This window comes from Toxorhynchites rutilus, chromosome 3, assembly GCF_029784135.1.
Source record: "Toxorhynchites rutilus septentrionalis strain SRP chromosome 3, ASM2978413v1, whole genome shotgun sequence".
Classification (NCBI taxonomy): Eukaryota; Metazoa; Arthropoda; class Insecta; order Diptera; family Culicidae; genus Toxorhynchites; species Toxorhynchites rutilus.
In genome coordinates, this window is record NC_073746.1 from 262,010,399 (window position 1) to 262,025,030 (window position 14,632).

Sequence of the window (14,632 nt, forward strand, 5' to 3'; positions counted from 1 at the left end):
AGTATATTGATGAATTTACCATTTTAAGATTTTTTGTGGACTATTGGAAAAAGAGCACATAATGAAAATAAGGCACAATATATAGCTGAAATAGCAGATTTGTTTGGAAATTTATGCTTGGTCCCTATAACTACTAGTTCAAAAGAAGTATGTTTATAGAATCATTGACTACTGGTATGATAGATTTTCCTTGGCACTCTTCGAGAGTGAGCAGAATATATCAAGAATATCTGTTTTGTGTCCTTAAAAGTAATCCCCATGAGATATTATACCCAATCTTTTTTTTAAATCTTGTTCAGCTCCTCCTTCGATGCCGTCTTTATCTCGTCAATCGTAGCGTAGCGTCGTCCTTTAATGGGCCTCTTCAGTTTCGAGAACAAGAAAAAAGTCACAGGGGGCCAGATTTTTGGCCAATAAGTCGCGCACAAGCAACGATGTGTGAGCAGGGGCGTTATCGTGATGCAAACGCCAATTTTTATTCTCCAGCAAATCTGAACAAGATGACATCATTGAACATCCTGAAACGTAACCTTCATTGCCCCTTGCAGAAATTGGGTCTCTTTCGTGATTGCTACTTTCAATAGGATAATGACCCGAAGTAAACTGATCTCATAGTGCGGGAGTGCCTACTCTATAATGTCTCAATCAACTCAAAACACCTCCGCAATCATCGGATTTGAACACTTTGAACACTTTGGGGAATCAAAAAATGTCTGAAGAATAAAAATCCAGGGAATTAAGCATAGCTCGAAACGACGATTAAGGAGATATGGGAGAGCATTCCGTTTACAGTGACCAAAAATCTCGCCTCAGCGCCTGCAGACAGTGCTGGACGCCAAAGGGACCATACCCAATACTAGGAGATTGATTTTTGTTAGATGTTAACATTTCTGAACTGATTTCAATTTCCTTTCAAGAAAAACTTGAACTCTACACTCAATTTTGCAACGTCTGAATTGAAGATTTTATGTTTGTTTTTTAAAAAAGAAGTAGAAATGTGACCATTTCAACTTTTTTTATCACTACATGAGAGGATCAATTTTATGATGAATATGAGTCGCTTTTAATTATTTACTTTTTAACCCCGAAAAACTCAAAAATAACAAACCAACACGAGGTGCATACTTAATTTTGCGATTGACTGTATAAATGGTTACTGTATAATTTACAATTTATAGAAACCATGAACACGATTAAAACCCGGTTCTGTTACAGTTAAAATGCTAAAGCCTAAATGAATAAACAAACGGGATAAAAAAATATCTCGAGAACGGTTAGTACTAGGATAAAACGTTATACATACGTCATACATATAGATTTCATTTTTCATATTACTTTTACGTCTTCGTAGAAACGCATACATATTTCATTTATCATATTACTTTTCTTAAATGGTTAAGATTTCGCAAAGTATTAAAATTTCATAAATAAAAAAAATATGTCGAGGTTTGTTGAATTAAGAGGGTTTCTTAATTAAAATATTTTCAAAAATATCGAAGAGGGGGGGATCGTTTAAGATATAAATGCTTTCAACATCAAATTTAATTTCAATCAGGCATCTAATCCGTTGAAGATAATATCTGACACGGAAGCAAACTTACAGTTATAAAAGATGCAGTTTTCGTTAGAGACTTAGTTACCCGTTAACCTTCAAAGTCACATCCTGTCTGTGGAAATAAATTTAAACGTATAAGCTATGCGTTACTCACTGTGGCCACCCCTCTCCGGTTTGCACAGCAAACAGCGTCAGCATGGCGGTTGCTACATTATCATAATTAAAGTATTGAGTCTTCCATTCGCGTTTGGCCGCCCGTGGCAGTCCGTCCACTTCATCGAAAACGAAGTATGATCCTCTGAAAACGAACATACCCACGATTATTGAGCACTGTCGACAAAACCACAACATAATGATACCCACTTGCAATCGATGCTGTTGTGCTTGCTATCATCGGAACAATAGAAGAACTTTCCGTTAAACAGTTGCACTGCGATGACGGCGAAAATGAACTGGAACAGTATATATACGATGAGGATATTGATGACATTCTTCAGCGAGCCAACGACGCAATCGAAGACCGCCTTCAGCTTCGGCACTCGCTTGATGGTTTTCAGTGGGCGCAAAACTCGCAGCACCCGGAGTGACTTAATCGTTGACAAATCTGCCCCCGCATCGCTTCCACTGATGTCGAATCCAATACTGATAACTGCACATCCGACGACAACGGCATCCATGATGTTCCATATCTCGCGCAGATAGCTTCCCGGGTGTAGAATCACACCCAAATCGATAACTTTCAGCAACATTTCGATCGTGAAGACACAGGTGAAGGCATAATCCAGATTGTTGAGAACGATGTTCCGGGGTGCATCCTCCTGTACCGGATCTTCTGCGGCCAGCGCAATCGATGACAGTGAGATAACGATCATGATGAAAAAATCGAAGTACCGCAGGTTGACCACCCAATGCGCTGCACGACGCATTCTGATTATGGGACGAGATTAGAGTTTTTAGTTTTGGCAACCAATGTTTTTCATCTGTGAGATACTTACGGGTTTGTAGACGAGAAGACAAACATACATGAATATGGGAGCATAGGTTTCGGACCTTCCGGTTGTTCCTCATCCTCTTCTTCGTTCTTCTCCTCTTTTTTGACCTCTTTTTCCTTTTCTGCCTCCGCTTCTTCCGTAGTGGGAGTGCCGTCTTTTGCTTTTTGCAGTGCTTCCATCTCCTTCTCCAGTTCCATCTGCTGTTTCTCTTTGTCTCGTTCCTGCTGCTGCTCTTCTGCTGCGGTCAGTTCTTGTGCGTTCGCTAAGTTATCGACAGCGATAGCCAAGAATACGTTCAGCAGGGTGTAATTGCCGAACAGTGTCAGGATAATGAAGTAGAGTGAGTAGATCATGCCGCTGTCGTGTCCGCCCTGTGAGTTTATGCCGAGGTACATGACCTCGTTCCAATCCTCACCGGTGAGGATCTGGAACACAGTGAGTAGTGCGATGGTGAACGTGTTGAAGTTAGTCGGTGGTGTGCCTTCTGGTAGGATGAACTGTCCTCCGAAGAGCTGCATGCCGAGCAGCGCGAATATCAGTATGAACAGAAAGAGCAGAAACAGCAACGAGATAATCGAACGCATTGAACTGAGCAAAGAGATAACCAAGTTACGTAGCGAGGACCAGTACTTGGTGACCTTGAATATACGTAGCAACCGCAGGGCTCGTAGCACGGAAATACCGAAGGAACCCTCTTTGTAGGCAGACCAAACCACCTCGAAGATTGAACCAGCGATAACAATGCAATCGAACCGGTTGAAAGCCGACTCAAAATAGATGCGGGGTCCGAGCGCGTAGATCTTGATCAACATCTCGAACATGAATAACCCTAGGAACACAAATTCGGCGTAGTCTAGAATAAAAAAGATAGGTAAGTCGTAAGTGTGCTTCTCTTTGGGCAGCTCTCTGTTTCGGTGGCATAGGCAATCACACGAATGGTGGTGAATCGCAAACATAGACTGGAAGCAAGTTCCCTGCAGTGTTTCCATTATTTCCACAAGAGAGGGCTAAAAGAATCACACTTGTTTTTATTTCGGCAATAGGTACTAAGCTAAGAACTAAGTGAGAACAGAAACGTAACGCAGTGAATCTATCCGTTCCCCGCTGAGAAATTCTGAATGAAACGCGAAGTGCGAGTTCAGAGATTACGGAAAATAATTTTGAGATATCTTGGGGAAGGGTTTATGCTAACATTTCTAGGTAAATTTTCCGAAAAGATATGCTATCGGCTTCGGCAAAGTGTTTTCTACAGGGAATATCTACAGGGAGGCAACGCTAAAAAGAATTCTTCAGATAACGTAAAAACAGTCCTATAATTGAAACGCTAACAAGAAACAATGTGTATAGAGAACGATTTTATCATTAGCAATGAGCCTTTATTCTTGTGGCAGATAATATTTGTAAGAATCAAAGCTCTGTAAGTGATGAAGTTTCTAGTGAAACATCATGACTAATACATCATCGAATAGGATGAGCTTTGGTTCTTACAATCAATGGAAACTCTTGCTGATGATGTATATTTATACATGCCAAAAACTGTGTAAAGCTAATTCGCAATGAGAACAATGAAAAATGTGAAACACGTTTGAGCTCACGGTGATTATCCATTGATCATTAATTCGTGACCACAGAGGTCAGGACTACTCACATAAAAATAGCTTTAACCAATTTGGCTGTCCGTAATGTTCGACCGCTACACAGATGGTGTTCAGAAACACTAGTACTATCACGAACCAGTAAAACCATTGGGTTTTTACCGTGTGTCTGATGCAGTACCGTAATCGCTTTTCAGCTCGCCAGAAGCCAGATTTGGCCGGTTTCTTCTCCTTTTTCAGAATACCTTCGTCCCCCGACTCAGTTGTGACCTCCTCGTCGTCGGTTTCGGAAGACTTGGATTTGCCGAGGTTTTTCAGCTTTTTCCGTTTAGCAGCGGCCTTTTTGCGAGCCTCCATTATGTACATCCGTTCCTCTTCGGTGGTCCGGTCCTCAGCCAGGATAATCTCTTCCGCCTTACAGATCCATTCGACGAATCCGTTCAGCTCCTTCTCCAACTGCTGTTGGCGACGAAGTTTCAAGAATTCCTGGCGATTCTCGACTTTTTCTCGTTCTCGTGCAAATTCGCTGCAATGGGAAAAGTGTTGGAAGTGTTTGACAGTGTTTGTCGCAACCAAATATCCTTACCCGCTGAGAACACCGAGAACTAAGTTGAGCATAAAAAATGAACCAATAATGATCAAAGGCACAAAATATATCCAATTAAATGTTGAGCCTAATGCGTCATTGGTCTGGAAGGAGACGAAATAAATACTAATGTTGATCGAAACAAAAACGAGTCCTACCCAATACATGGTTGACGTCCAACCCTCCATCGTGATGCACTGGAACACGGTTAACATGGCGAAGCCGATGTTGTCAAAGTTCGTGATGCCATAGTTGGGGCCTTCCCACTGTTCAATGCATGCACTCTCGTTGTGGTTGCACAGATGCACTCCGGCTGGCAGTTCGACGTTCATCGTGTCGTCGTCGTCGTAACAAGGCGTCGGCATGTCGCCTTCTTCAACAATTTCAACTGTGGAAGTGCACACGAAAATTATCCAAAAGCTCCACTATGCCAAAAGCATATCGTCTGGTACTTACAGGCATTTTCTAAGCTGTAACAACTTTTGTGCAAAGCACCAGAGTAAAATTCTAATCCTATAATTGCAAATATAACGATTGCGAACAAGACTAAGAGACCGATCTGTAGCAGCGGGGCCATAGCTTTGATGATGGATTTCAGTACAACTTGTAGACCTTGGGAGAATAAACGGTTGTGATTAGTATGGTTCGGTGTGAATAAGCCTTCGGTACGATTGCTACAACTCAAACTCTACCATTGATTATGAATATCTAGGAAAACGATGCAAACTATTGAATTGAGCTTTCAGATGATGATCGGATAATTCAGAAAAAGGTATGAGATTTAAGTGCGCAAAAAGTTAGCTACTTTTGTGTGGATGAGTGCTTGCAGGTGGTGAACCAGATGAGGAAGATTTTATGGTTATGATGGTCATTATGCGTTTGTTGTTTATGTATGTTTATGTTTGATTACGCTATTCTACTCACTAGGAACTCCAGAAACTAATTTCAAAGGTCGCAACACACGAATCGACCTTAACGTTCTGAGATCTACTTCGAGCGGAAGAGGGAGCAACGTGACGAGCCTATAAGAATGTATTTCACAATTGTAGGAGTTTTAGGGTTATGGTATTGATGTTTTTTCTAAACTGGAAATCATGGGAACCGTGGAAATACCTGTTCGAACCTAATGGCTAGCTCTTGATTCATACTGACATTTATCCTACAATAAGCGGGCCATTTGATAACCTTAATGATACTCATTGTTTTTTTGATTCAATAATATCAGGAAATAAAACGTAGGAAATAAAAAATGAAATAAAATTAATTGAATTTTGATTACAGAATGTTATAACTTTTTTTTTTGCTATTCATGCTTTAAATACGATATTAACTTCAGAATGTTACAGTAGCGGAAATTCGGAGTTTTACAGCTTCGGATTACAGTTTCGAATAGCTGGAAATAGTGAAGGTCGTTAACATTCGTTTAACATTTGAAACTTTGATGTGTGCGTAATTGAAAGTGTCCCAACTCTATGACATATGTATTATACACAAACTCGCTTCTCGCTCGAGTAAATGTTGTTCTAGTATGTGTACGGCATGTATAGCTTCCTCGGATGACTCTTTTATGGGCACCTTAGGAAGCAATGTACCCACACCAATACAACACAATGTGGCTGTTTACTTTCACTATTGCATACAATTCGTACGACCACTTTTCTGCATCCAGTGTCATCGCCGCCTTTCTCGATCAAAATTATTGACAACAAGTGTCTTCATTATCGGGACAGCTACGCTTTCGACATGCGATCTAACCTCAATCAATATTTTGCCACCTTACACGGTCAATATCGCCCTCAACCCGAGACAACGAAAGTGTCCGCGATGATTAGTGGCGACATTCGAGTTTGGGATCCAAACTATTCTCCATCAGTTGAAAGGCTCAAAGGCAATTTTCAATTGGTAATATTTGAATGAAAATATCTACTTAGTATTATTTATTTACTTGAAGCACGTAACCCTAACCCTAACTTAACCTATTTGTTCTGAATTTTACGATATTCCTACTAAAACTTATTATAATATAACGTTAATTTTAGACACAATTTTTGTATGGGATTTTCTCACCACTTGTAGAAAAAAAAGTGATTTGCATTCCTATAGAATACTAATTTCATTCGAAAAAGTTAATTGTCATCCATAATATACACTTCAAAATACGTTTTTCCTTTTCAAAAACACATAATAATACTCGCTTCACAAATACAGGCTGTTCTGTTCAGTTTCAGAGATGCCAGTTTTTTTTTATTTTGCGAAAATATATGCAAGTTATATTATCTGCAAGCAAAAAAAAATCCTATTCTATAAATAAGGCTATGACAGTAGAACCCCGATTATCCGCGAGCGGGTGATCCTCCGCGCGGATTATTCGCAACTGCGAGTTCCATAGTAAATCAATAGGCCTTTCCGGAATTTGTTAGTGAGTGGTAGGCCTATGCTCTTTAGTTTTGGTCATGGCTTTTACATTATTTAGCCCTTGGTGTACACGACTTTATAGATGGAGAGTTTAGTTTTTATGTAGAAACTTCTTTTTTCGTGTTTGTACCTCTTTTTGGTTCTTTAATGCGTCATCCGAGATTTTCGTTATTTGCAGTGAGTTTGTCCGATTATTCCGCAGATGATCGGGATTCTACTGTACATTGAATTAACACATGGTGTTTTTTCGCCTGTGATTTTCCCAGATCTTCTAATTCACCAAATTTCATAGCGGAGTGTGAAGAAACACATAACTTAGACTAAAGTGGCTGCCCCGTTTGCCAGAGCAAAAAAAAAAAAATGACCGAGTTCAACTCCTAAAACGTTGTTACGTTTCATCCACTCTCTCACCATCACATTGTCAGTTTACTTTGAGGTTTTGATTTGTATCGCGAAAAGTACCGTATTTTGCTATTAAAAGTATCAGTTTTTAAAACCAAAAGCTTTCATTTATGCTTCCTACAATTTAAAAAGTTTATAAATTTTGATTGCAATCAAGTGCCACTCACATCAGTTTGAATATGATGGTTTACTTGTCTACTAGGCACAAAAGAAGAAATTTCTCTGGCATATTGTTACTGGAGATGAAAAGTAGAGCTAATACAACAATCTTAATTGTTAGAAATCATCGGAAAATCCACGACAACCATCAAAGTCGCAGCTACAACGAAATATCCACGGTCATGAGTTAATAAAGACTGTATTACGATAAAAATCGATTCAATTTTGACTGAAACTAGCTAAGAGTGTAATTTTTAAGTTGGTCATTTGTCAAGCGGTTATCGAATGAATGATGACCAAAGTTTTTGACTTTTATCAACGATTTTTTCAACTAAAAATCATTCTATTTTTTCTTCACATGTGGTTATTTTGTAGATTATTTCAATATTTAACATATTCCCTACAAAGTAGTCCCCGTTAGCTGTGATGCATTTGTGCCAGCGTTTGATCAACTCGAAGAGTTCCTGGATATGGTTTTTTGGTTTAGTCGAGAGATCTTCACTTTTTGGCTTCTACACTGTCGAGAGAAGTTTCTGGTTGTAATTTTTCGAGTTCATCGAATAGAAAATAGTGACATGATGCCAGCACAGATAAATGGATAGGTTGTTGGAAGGTACATATTCGTATTGTTGAGGTGTTAAATTCATGAATACGTTGACTTTGTTTTGCATAACACTAAGTTCTTGCGTTACTGAATTCGTACAACTAGTAGAGGCCGAAATATTTGGCTCTGAATAGATTCGAGCTATTCATTTTACCATTAATAAATCATTTTGTGGGAAATAAGCTAAAATAAGAATTAAAACAAAAACTAACAAAATTATATATTAAACATAAACAACACCACCGAAACTCTCGGGAAAATCTAACATAAACTAAACATTAAAACACACGGAAACAAAATTCTCAACTCCTAATACTTTAAAACCATGCATTTTCCTAGCGAAACTCCAGGCTAACCCCTTTGGTATCGTAATCCATTTCAACTGCAACTATGTAAGAAAAGTCTAGCTTCTTATCACACTGTCTTCCTGGGGTGGATTAACTATGATTATGATACAGATTCTCTTACCCCGTGAACACTACGAAAAAATCCATCATATTCCAGATGTTGCGCAGATAAGAGTCGGCATGCAGCACCAGCCCAAGTGCGACGATCTTGAGTGCCGCCTCGACCGTAAAGATACACAGGAAGTAGCTCTCCGTCAGCTCGAGTTTCTGGGCCAGTACCGTTTTGTCGCCATGGGGCAGATGCTCCTCTAGAGCTAGCACAACGCAGTTCGCGATGATTGTCAACAGTACACCGTACTCGAAGGGCGGCCATTCGATGATAAATTTGGTTGCTCTGTGAGATGGGAAACACAAATGCGTATAAGGATTTCCGAATCACGGAGTGATGAGGTCTCTTACTTCCTAATGAAATTATCCTCGGCGAAAATGAATAACGATGAGGGACCGGGTGGTGGCGGACCAGTTCGATGCCTCGGACTGCTGCCCTTCTTGCCTTTCTTAGGACCCATTTGCCTTCCGTCCTCTGTGGAAAGCGCCTCGCTTTGAGACGCTGCTTGCCTACGGGATGGTAATAAAAACGAATCTGGTTAGTGTCTAATATGAAATTAGAATAGAACGGATAGTAATACTGCCGCCGGAATCGTTTGACGGGTAATGATTGTATTGCGAATAAAGTTTAGAGAATTGGTGGTGAGTCTACGAAATTTAAAACGTAAATGTAACGTAAATAGCGTAGATTTCAAATGCATATTAAGTAAAATAGTTTATGTTTTAGTACCCCTGCCCTTCATTTGCACATTGAAAACTGGGATAATTATTCGGCCACTTGAAATCGTTTTATTTTTTTTTGTACTTATCATTTTCGGATCAAATGTGCTTGAATTCCTTACCTTAACAAATTTTGTATGGAACTTAAAACGAAGTAAAACATGTAAAAAATATATAAAACAACCAAATATATCCAAATATGCTTAGTACCATTTTGTTGTGTACTACGCTGTTTCTTTCATTCTGCCGATTGCTAACATTGCATACAGTTGCTAGTTCCTTGATTGAAGATTTTGTGATTAAAGTAGGTGTTGTGTTCGAAAATTGATAATAATTTTAAAATTGATTGGGTCGAATAAAAAGAAAAAAGCCTCATTCATCCCAATTGTCCGAAAATTCATCGAAACTGTAACGGAATGTTTTTTCAATATTTTTATGGAAAAAATATCAGCATTTCGATATAAACATATTTTTTTTATGTCCTTAACCAATCTCGAGATCCCGAGACGACTGGTTGGATTCTAAATGAAGCTCTAAATGAAGCAGAAGCCTTCTGTGAAATTTTGTTCTTATCTTGATTGAACTAAGGTGGTATTTTAGTCAAGAAAATGGAAAAAAAAACTTTTGTTAAATATATTTCTGTCGTTTAGACATTCAAGGATATGCCATAGAAATGACTTCACGAAAATTTACCGAGTTATAGCCATTTTAGTGATGTGATATCTTATCTAGTACGGCTTAGATACAAAACATCAAACGCGTTTTATCGAAACTAGTTTTTTCAAGTTCAAACGGCCGCTCTTTTGTAATTTTTTTTTACTTGTCCGAGGTTCATACCATAGCGGCATCTTTACTGATTCAGAATCTGTTCGATTTTTGCTTCAGATAATCAAAAGGACTTAAATCATGGCACAACTTTTGTTTGACCCCCCTCACTTCATGTTGTAACTATTCTATTTTTGTTGTTGTGTGGTTTAATTTTTTTGTTTGTTAGAAATGTGGAACAGCGTTAGTGGTAGAATCAATATAAGTGGTTACCTGTGACCTATACATGTCACCTGGAAAAACACTACGATAGCTGTTATAGCTATAACCAGGAAGAAGAATAGTTTATGTGATGTATGAGCAGTGCATCGCCAGCTTGTGTATTATTCGCGCGTAGGAAAGAATGAAGCATGAATCGTTCATCTTCAGCTGATTCTACACGCGATACATTGTTTTCTTTCAGAGCCATCACTTTCAAATAAAGAGCAATGTCAAAATTCTCGATCAATTTCAGAACATGTTCCGAAGTGGTAAACGAGCGAATTGAATAAAATAATTTCCTAGTCCTATGTCGACAATGCGAACGTGTTCTGGACACAACTCTTCACATTTATTTCCTTTATAAATGAAGTGGAAGGATGTAAGTAACACAAGAGCTTTTGGGAATTTTAATACTGAGAGTGCCCTCTAGCCCTATGCCCTCTAGAATCATATTACACAATCGGAATACGTTTATTCGTGACATTGAGATTTGGAAAACACACTAACAGTTGACCCTAAAAAATTCGTTTGCTGAAAATGTTCGATCCTGGAAACGAGATTAAAATTTTTGCCATGATTTTAAGTTTTAACATATCAAATATTGAGAGTAAAAATATGAAAAAAAAATTGAAAAAGAAATTTCATACTAGGGGAAAAGTATAAGCAAACAAATGTGACTTTCAACATGACCTCCGAAAATCTGGAACTGATGGCAAGTAAATCTATATAAATAAAAATGTAAGGTAAAATCTGTTGGTAAGCGGAAAACCCGAAGAAGGGATGGTCCGATTTTAGCCTTCTTTATTTTGTTGTATTCGTCCCTTCCCGTAGATCAATATAGTGGAGAGAAAAACCGGAAAGTTTTCGGAAAAATCTGAAGGAAGGCCGGAAAATTTGGAAAATTGAATTCCCACATGTTCGAAAATTACATCATAATGAGCGTTGTTAGTCCATCCGATGTTTGCGCTATCGAAATTGATCTTTGATCGTAAGTGGAAATGGATTTTCAGGCGATATAACGCATTTCCATATCTTATTTCTATATAAATAAAAATGTAAGGCAAAATCTGTTGGTAAGCGGAAAACCCGAAGAAGGGATGGTCCGATTTTAGCCTCCTGTATTTTGTTGTATTCGTCTATTCCCGTAGATCAATATAGTGGAGAGAAAAATCGGAAAATTTTCAGAAAATCATGAAGGAAAGTCGTAAAATTCGGAAAATTGAATTCCCACATGTTCGAAAATTACATCATAATAAGCGTTGTTAGTCCATTCGATGTTTGTGCTATCGAAATTGATCTTTGTTCATAAGTGGAAATGGATTTTCAGGCGAAATAACGCATTACCATATCTTATATCTATAAATAAAAATGAAAGGCCAAATGTGTTGGTAAGCGCAAAACCCGAGGAAGGAATGGTTCAATTTGAGTCATCTATATTTCGTTGTATTCGTCTCTTCCCGTAGATCAATATAGCGGAGAGAAAAATCGGAAAATTCGGAAAATTTAATTCCCATATGTTCTACAATTAGCTAAGCGTTGTTAGTTCCATTGATGTTGGCGCTAACGAAATTGATTTTTGTTCGAAAGTGGAAAAGGATTTTAGACGGAATAACGCATTCCTACTTCTTCTATCTATATAAACAAAAAAGGAAGGCCAATTGTGTTGGTGTGCCCTAAACCCGAGGAAGAATGGTCCGATTTGAGCTGTCTTTATTTTGTAATATTCTCTGTAGCAAACATGTATTCCATGCAACGGAGAAACATGTTATTTCCAAATGCTTGAAGAATCTTGAACGAGGATTGTGTCTGAAAATAATTTTATATTATAAGGACGAATTTTTGTAGAATTACTAGACAAAGGGTTAACAATCAATGAAAATTTCAGTGATTGAACTCACTAACGTTCACTTAGTGAGAAAACGTGGATGTATGAAAGTATTCAAATCAAAAAATCTATTTTTGGCAGGAAGAAGTTCGTCGGTTCAGCTAGTACAGCTAGTATATATTTAACTGACTGATTATTTTAACATTACCTAAATTTCGCTAGTCTCAGTTTTGTCTATTCCCGTATGTTCAGAACAATTTTTTCCGATAAGTTTTCAGTACCATCTTCAGCTTTAGAATACAAATTTACTTGGCAAGCGTTCAAACTTCGCGTTAAAACATTTCACATTGAAGATGACGAAACATTGCGGCTATTGGAAACAAAACCAGTCCCAATTGATACACACAATTTCAAGGAGATAAAAAAACTATAGTATACAATAATCCGACTGCCGGATAGCGGTCATAGTTTTTCAACCAGCATTGGAATAGAATGTAAAATGACTTGCCACACTGAAAAAACATCCATTGTCCTTCCTGTGGTTGTGATTAACAGTCGTAGCGCAATCCTCAATGCTCTTCTCTCTCTTCTCCAGTCGTTGTGATTGAAATCATTTTATATTTGAGGAACTCAATCATTCATCGATTAACAGTGATTTACACTATAACCACAAAGATGTTTTGTTTGGCTTCAGCCAAACAGCATAAATCACTAATTGCTCATTGCTCCATGATTATCACACCTAATTGTTTCACATGTGTAAAAAGAAACTCCCGTATCGTAGCTCTGGTACTGACTGTCGAACGCACTCGCGAGGACTTCCCTGAAGGGCGCTTGAAAGGATACTGGAACGCCAATCCTGGTCTAGATCTTCGTGCAGACCCAAGAGTTGGGTTGGTTGTTTTGCCACCATGGCTCCAGACGCTGCTGCCTTCAGCTGATGTCATTAGGGAATGGCGCAGGGATGCTGAATGATGGTGACTCAGAACCCCATTCCGCTTGGCAGACTTAGAGTTCTGTGAACGTGGTGCGTAGAGTCAAGCGTGGAATGTTAACGAAGAATCAAGCGTGGAATGAGTGAAGCGGTGTTCGAGAACATTGTTGGTAGTGGAAAAAATCTAGCTTCCGTTGGTATTTTATTCTGTTTGTAGAAATTCAGAGTCATCGAGTTTTTTTTAAACCACAGTGGACAAAATCCATTTGTGAGAAAGAAAACCTTGCAGATTTTGTTGACCGTTCATAATATATTTTTTTAAATACACCCAGAATTACTTTCCTCCATCTTCGTCTAAGAAAAATTTCAATACGTTTGCAAGAGTATTAGTGCTGTTACTTTTTCACATCGCCTCGTTCGATTCGCTCTTGTTCAAAGGAAGATGGGGTAAAAACATAACATGCTTTCAAATGCGGCCTGGATTCGACTTGTCATGATGATGTCTACTCGTCGATATCGTTTTATGATATGAATTTGTGTTTATGCGAATCTGTTTGTAAATCTCAAGTAGCTGATGATGCTGGCACCATTCAGGGTAAGATATTATGTACTGTGGTTGAGATTCGGTTGCTGGACCATGTATGAGTGAGTGAGTACTAATTTCGGCTAATATTTTCCGAAACGACTAATGTATGAAGTAATGACAAGTAATGAAAGGGGTGGTGATATACGTATCGGACTTCTGCCGTTGCTCACGGTAGATATAAATAATCGAATTTTTATTTAGATTCTATATACTCAGCAAAAGGAAAATTATAGTGCAATAATTTTCATTCATTCTTCGAAAATGTAGAAAAAATGCTGATTTTATTTTGATCGTTGCTGGACTATGGGCTCTATTTAGTCGAGTCGAGAAACTCGGTTCGACTTTGGTCCCTGCCGAAATCTTGCCTTACAGAAGGCGTCTGTCATTGAAATGTTTTACCATCTCAGTTATTTTTAATTGTTATTGATCTGTCTTCATTCTGAGAAAAAATATTATAAACAAAGATTGGCAGAAAAACTCCAAAATAATATCAATCGACCGAGACACTTTTCTCAGAGCTAAGATTTTAATACCATCGTTTGAATAATAGGTACTATATACATGTTTTAAATATTTTTTGATAAAAACTTGATAATAGTGAATCTTTCCAGCGACGACTTATCAAATCGAAGGTATCTCGGTTACATATCGGTTCACTAATCAGTTTTGACGATGTTGCATGTTCTATTTTATACTAAAACTTCAAATTATCTTTAAAAATTTTATAACGAATGTGATATTTCAAAGTTGTTTTTGGCCAGTGCAATTTTACATTCGA

The 14,632-nt window shown here is 38.1% G+C and overlaps 1 protein-coding gene across 1 annotated transcript in view; it reads right to left on the minus strand.

The window, feature by feature from the left end:
* Positions 1 to 14,632, minus strand: part of LOC129780623 (voltage-dependent calcium channel type A subunit alpha-1-like) — an 88,254-nt gene that overhangs the window by 24,382 nt on the left and 49,240 nt on the right. Inside the window, exons 2-11 of the mRNA XM_055789095.1 lie at positions 9,115 to 9,273; positions 8,777 to 9,049; positions 5,653 to 5,750; positions 5,185 to 5,340; positions 4,887 to 5,116; positions 4,729 to 4,832; positions 4,196 to 4,668; positions 2,551 to 3,400; positions 1,919 to 2,482; positions 1,710 to 1,853 (exon numbers count right to left, since the gene is read on the minus strand). Coding sequence (XP_055645070.1) covers positions 1,710 to 1,853; positions 1,919 to 2,482; positions 2,551 to 3,400; positions 4,196 to 4,668; positions 4,729 to 4,832; positions 4,887 to 5,116; positions 5,185 to 5,340; positions 5,653 to 5,750; positions 8,777 to 9,049; positions 9,115 to 9,224 — 3,002 coding nt within the window. The 5' untranslated portion in view covers positions 9,225 to 9,273. The remainder of the gene's footprint in view (positions 1 to 1,709; positions 1,854 to 1,918; positions 2,483 to 2,550; positions 3,401 to 4,195; positions 4,669 to 4,728; positions 4,833 to 4,886; positions 5,117 to 5,184; positions 5,341 to 5,652; positions 5,751 to 8,776; positions 9,050 to 9,114; positions 9,274 to 14,632) is intronic.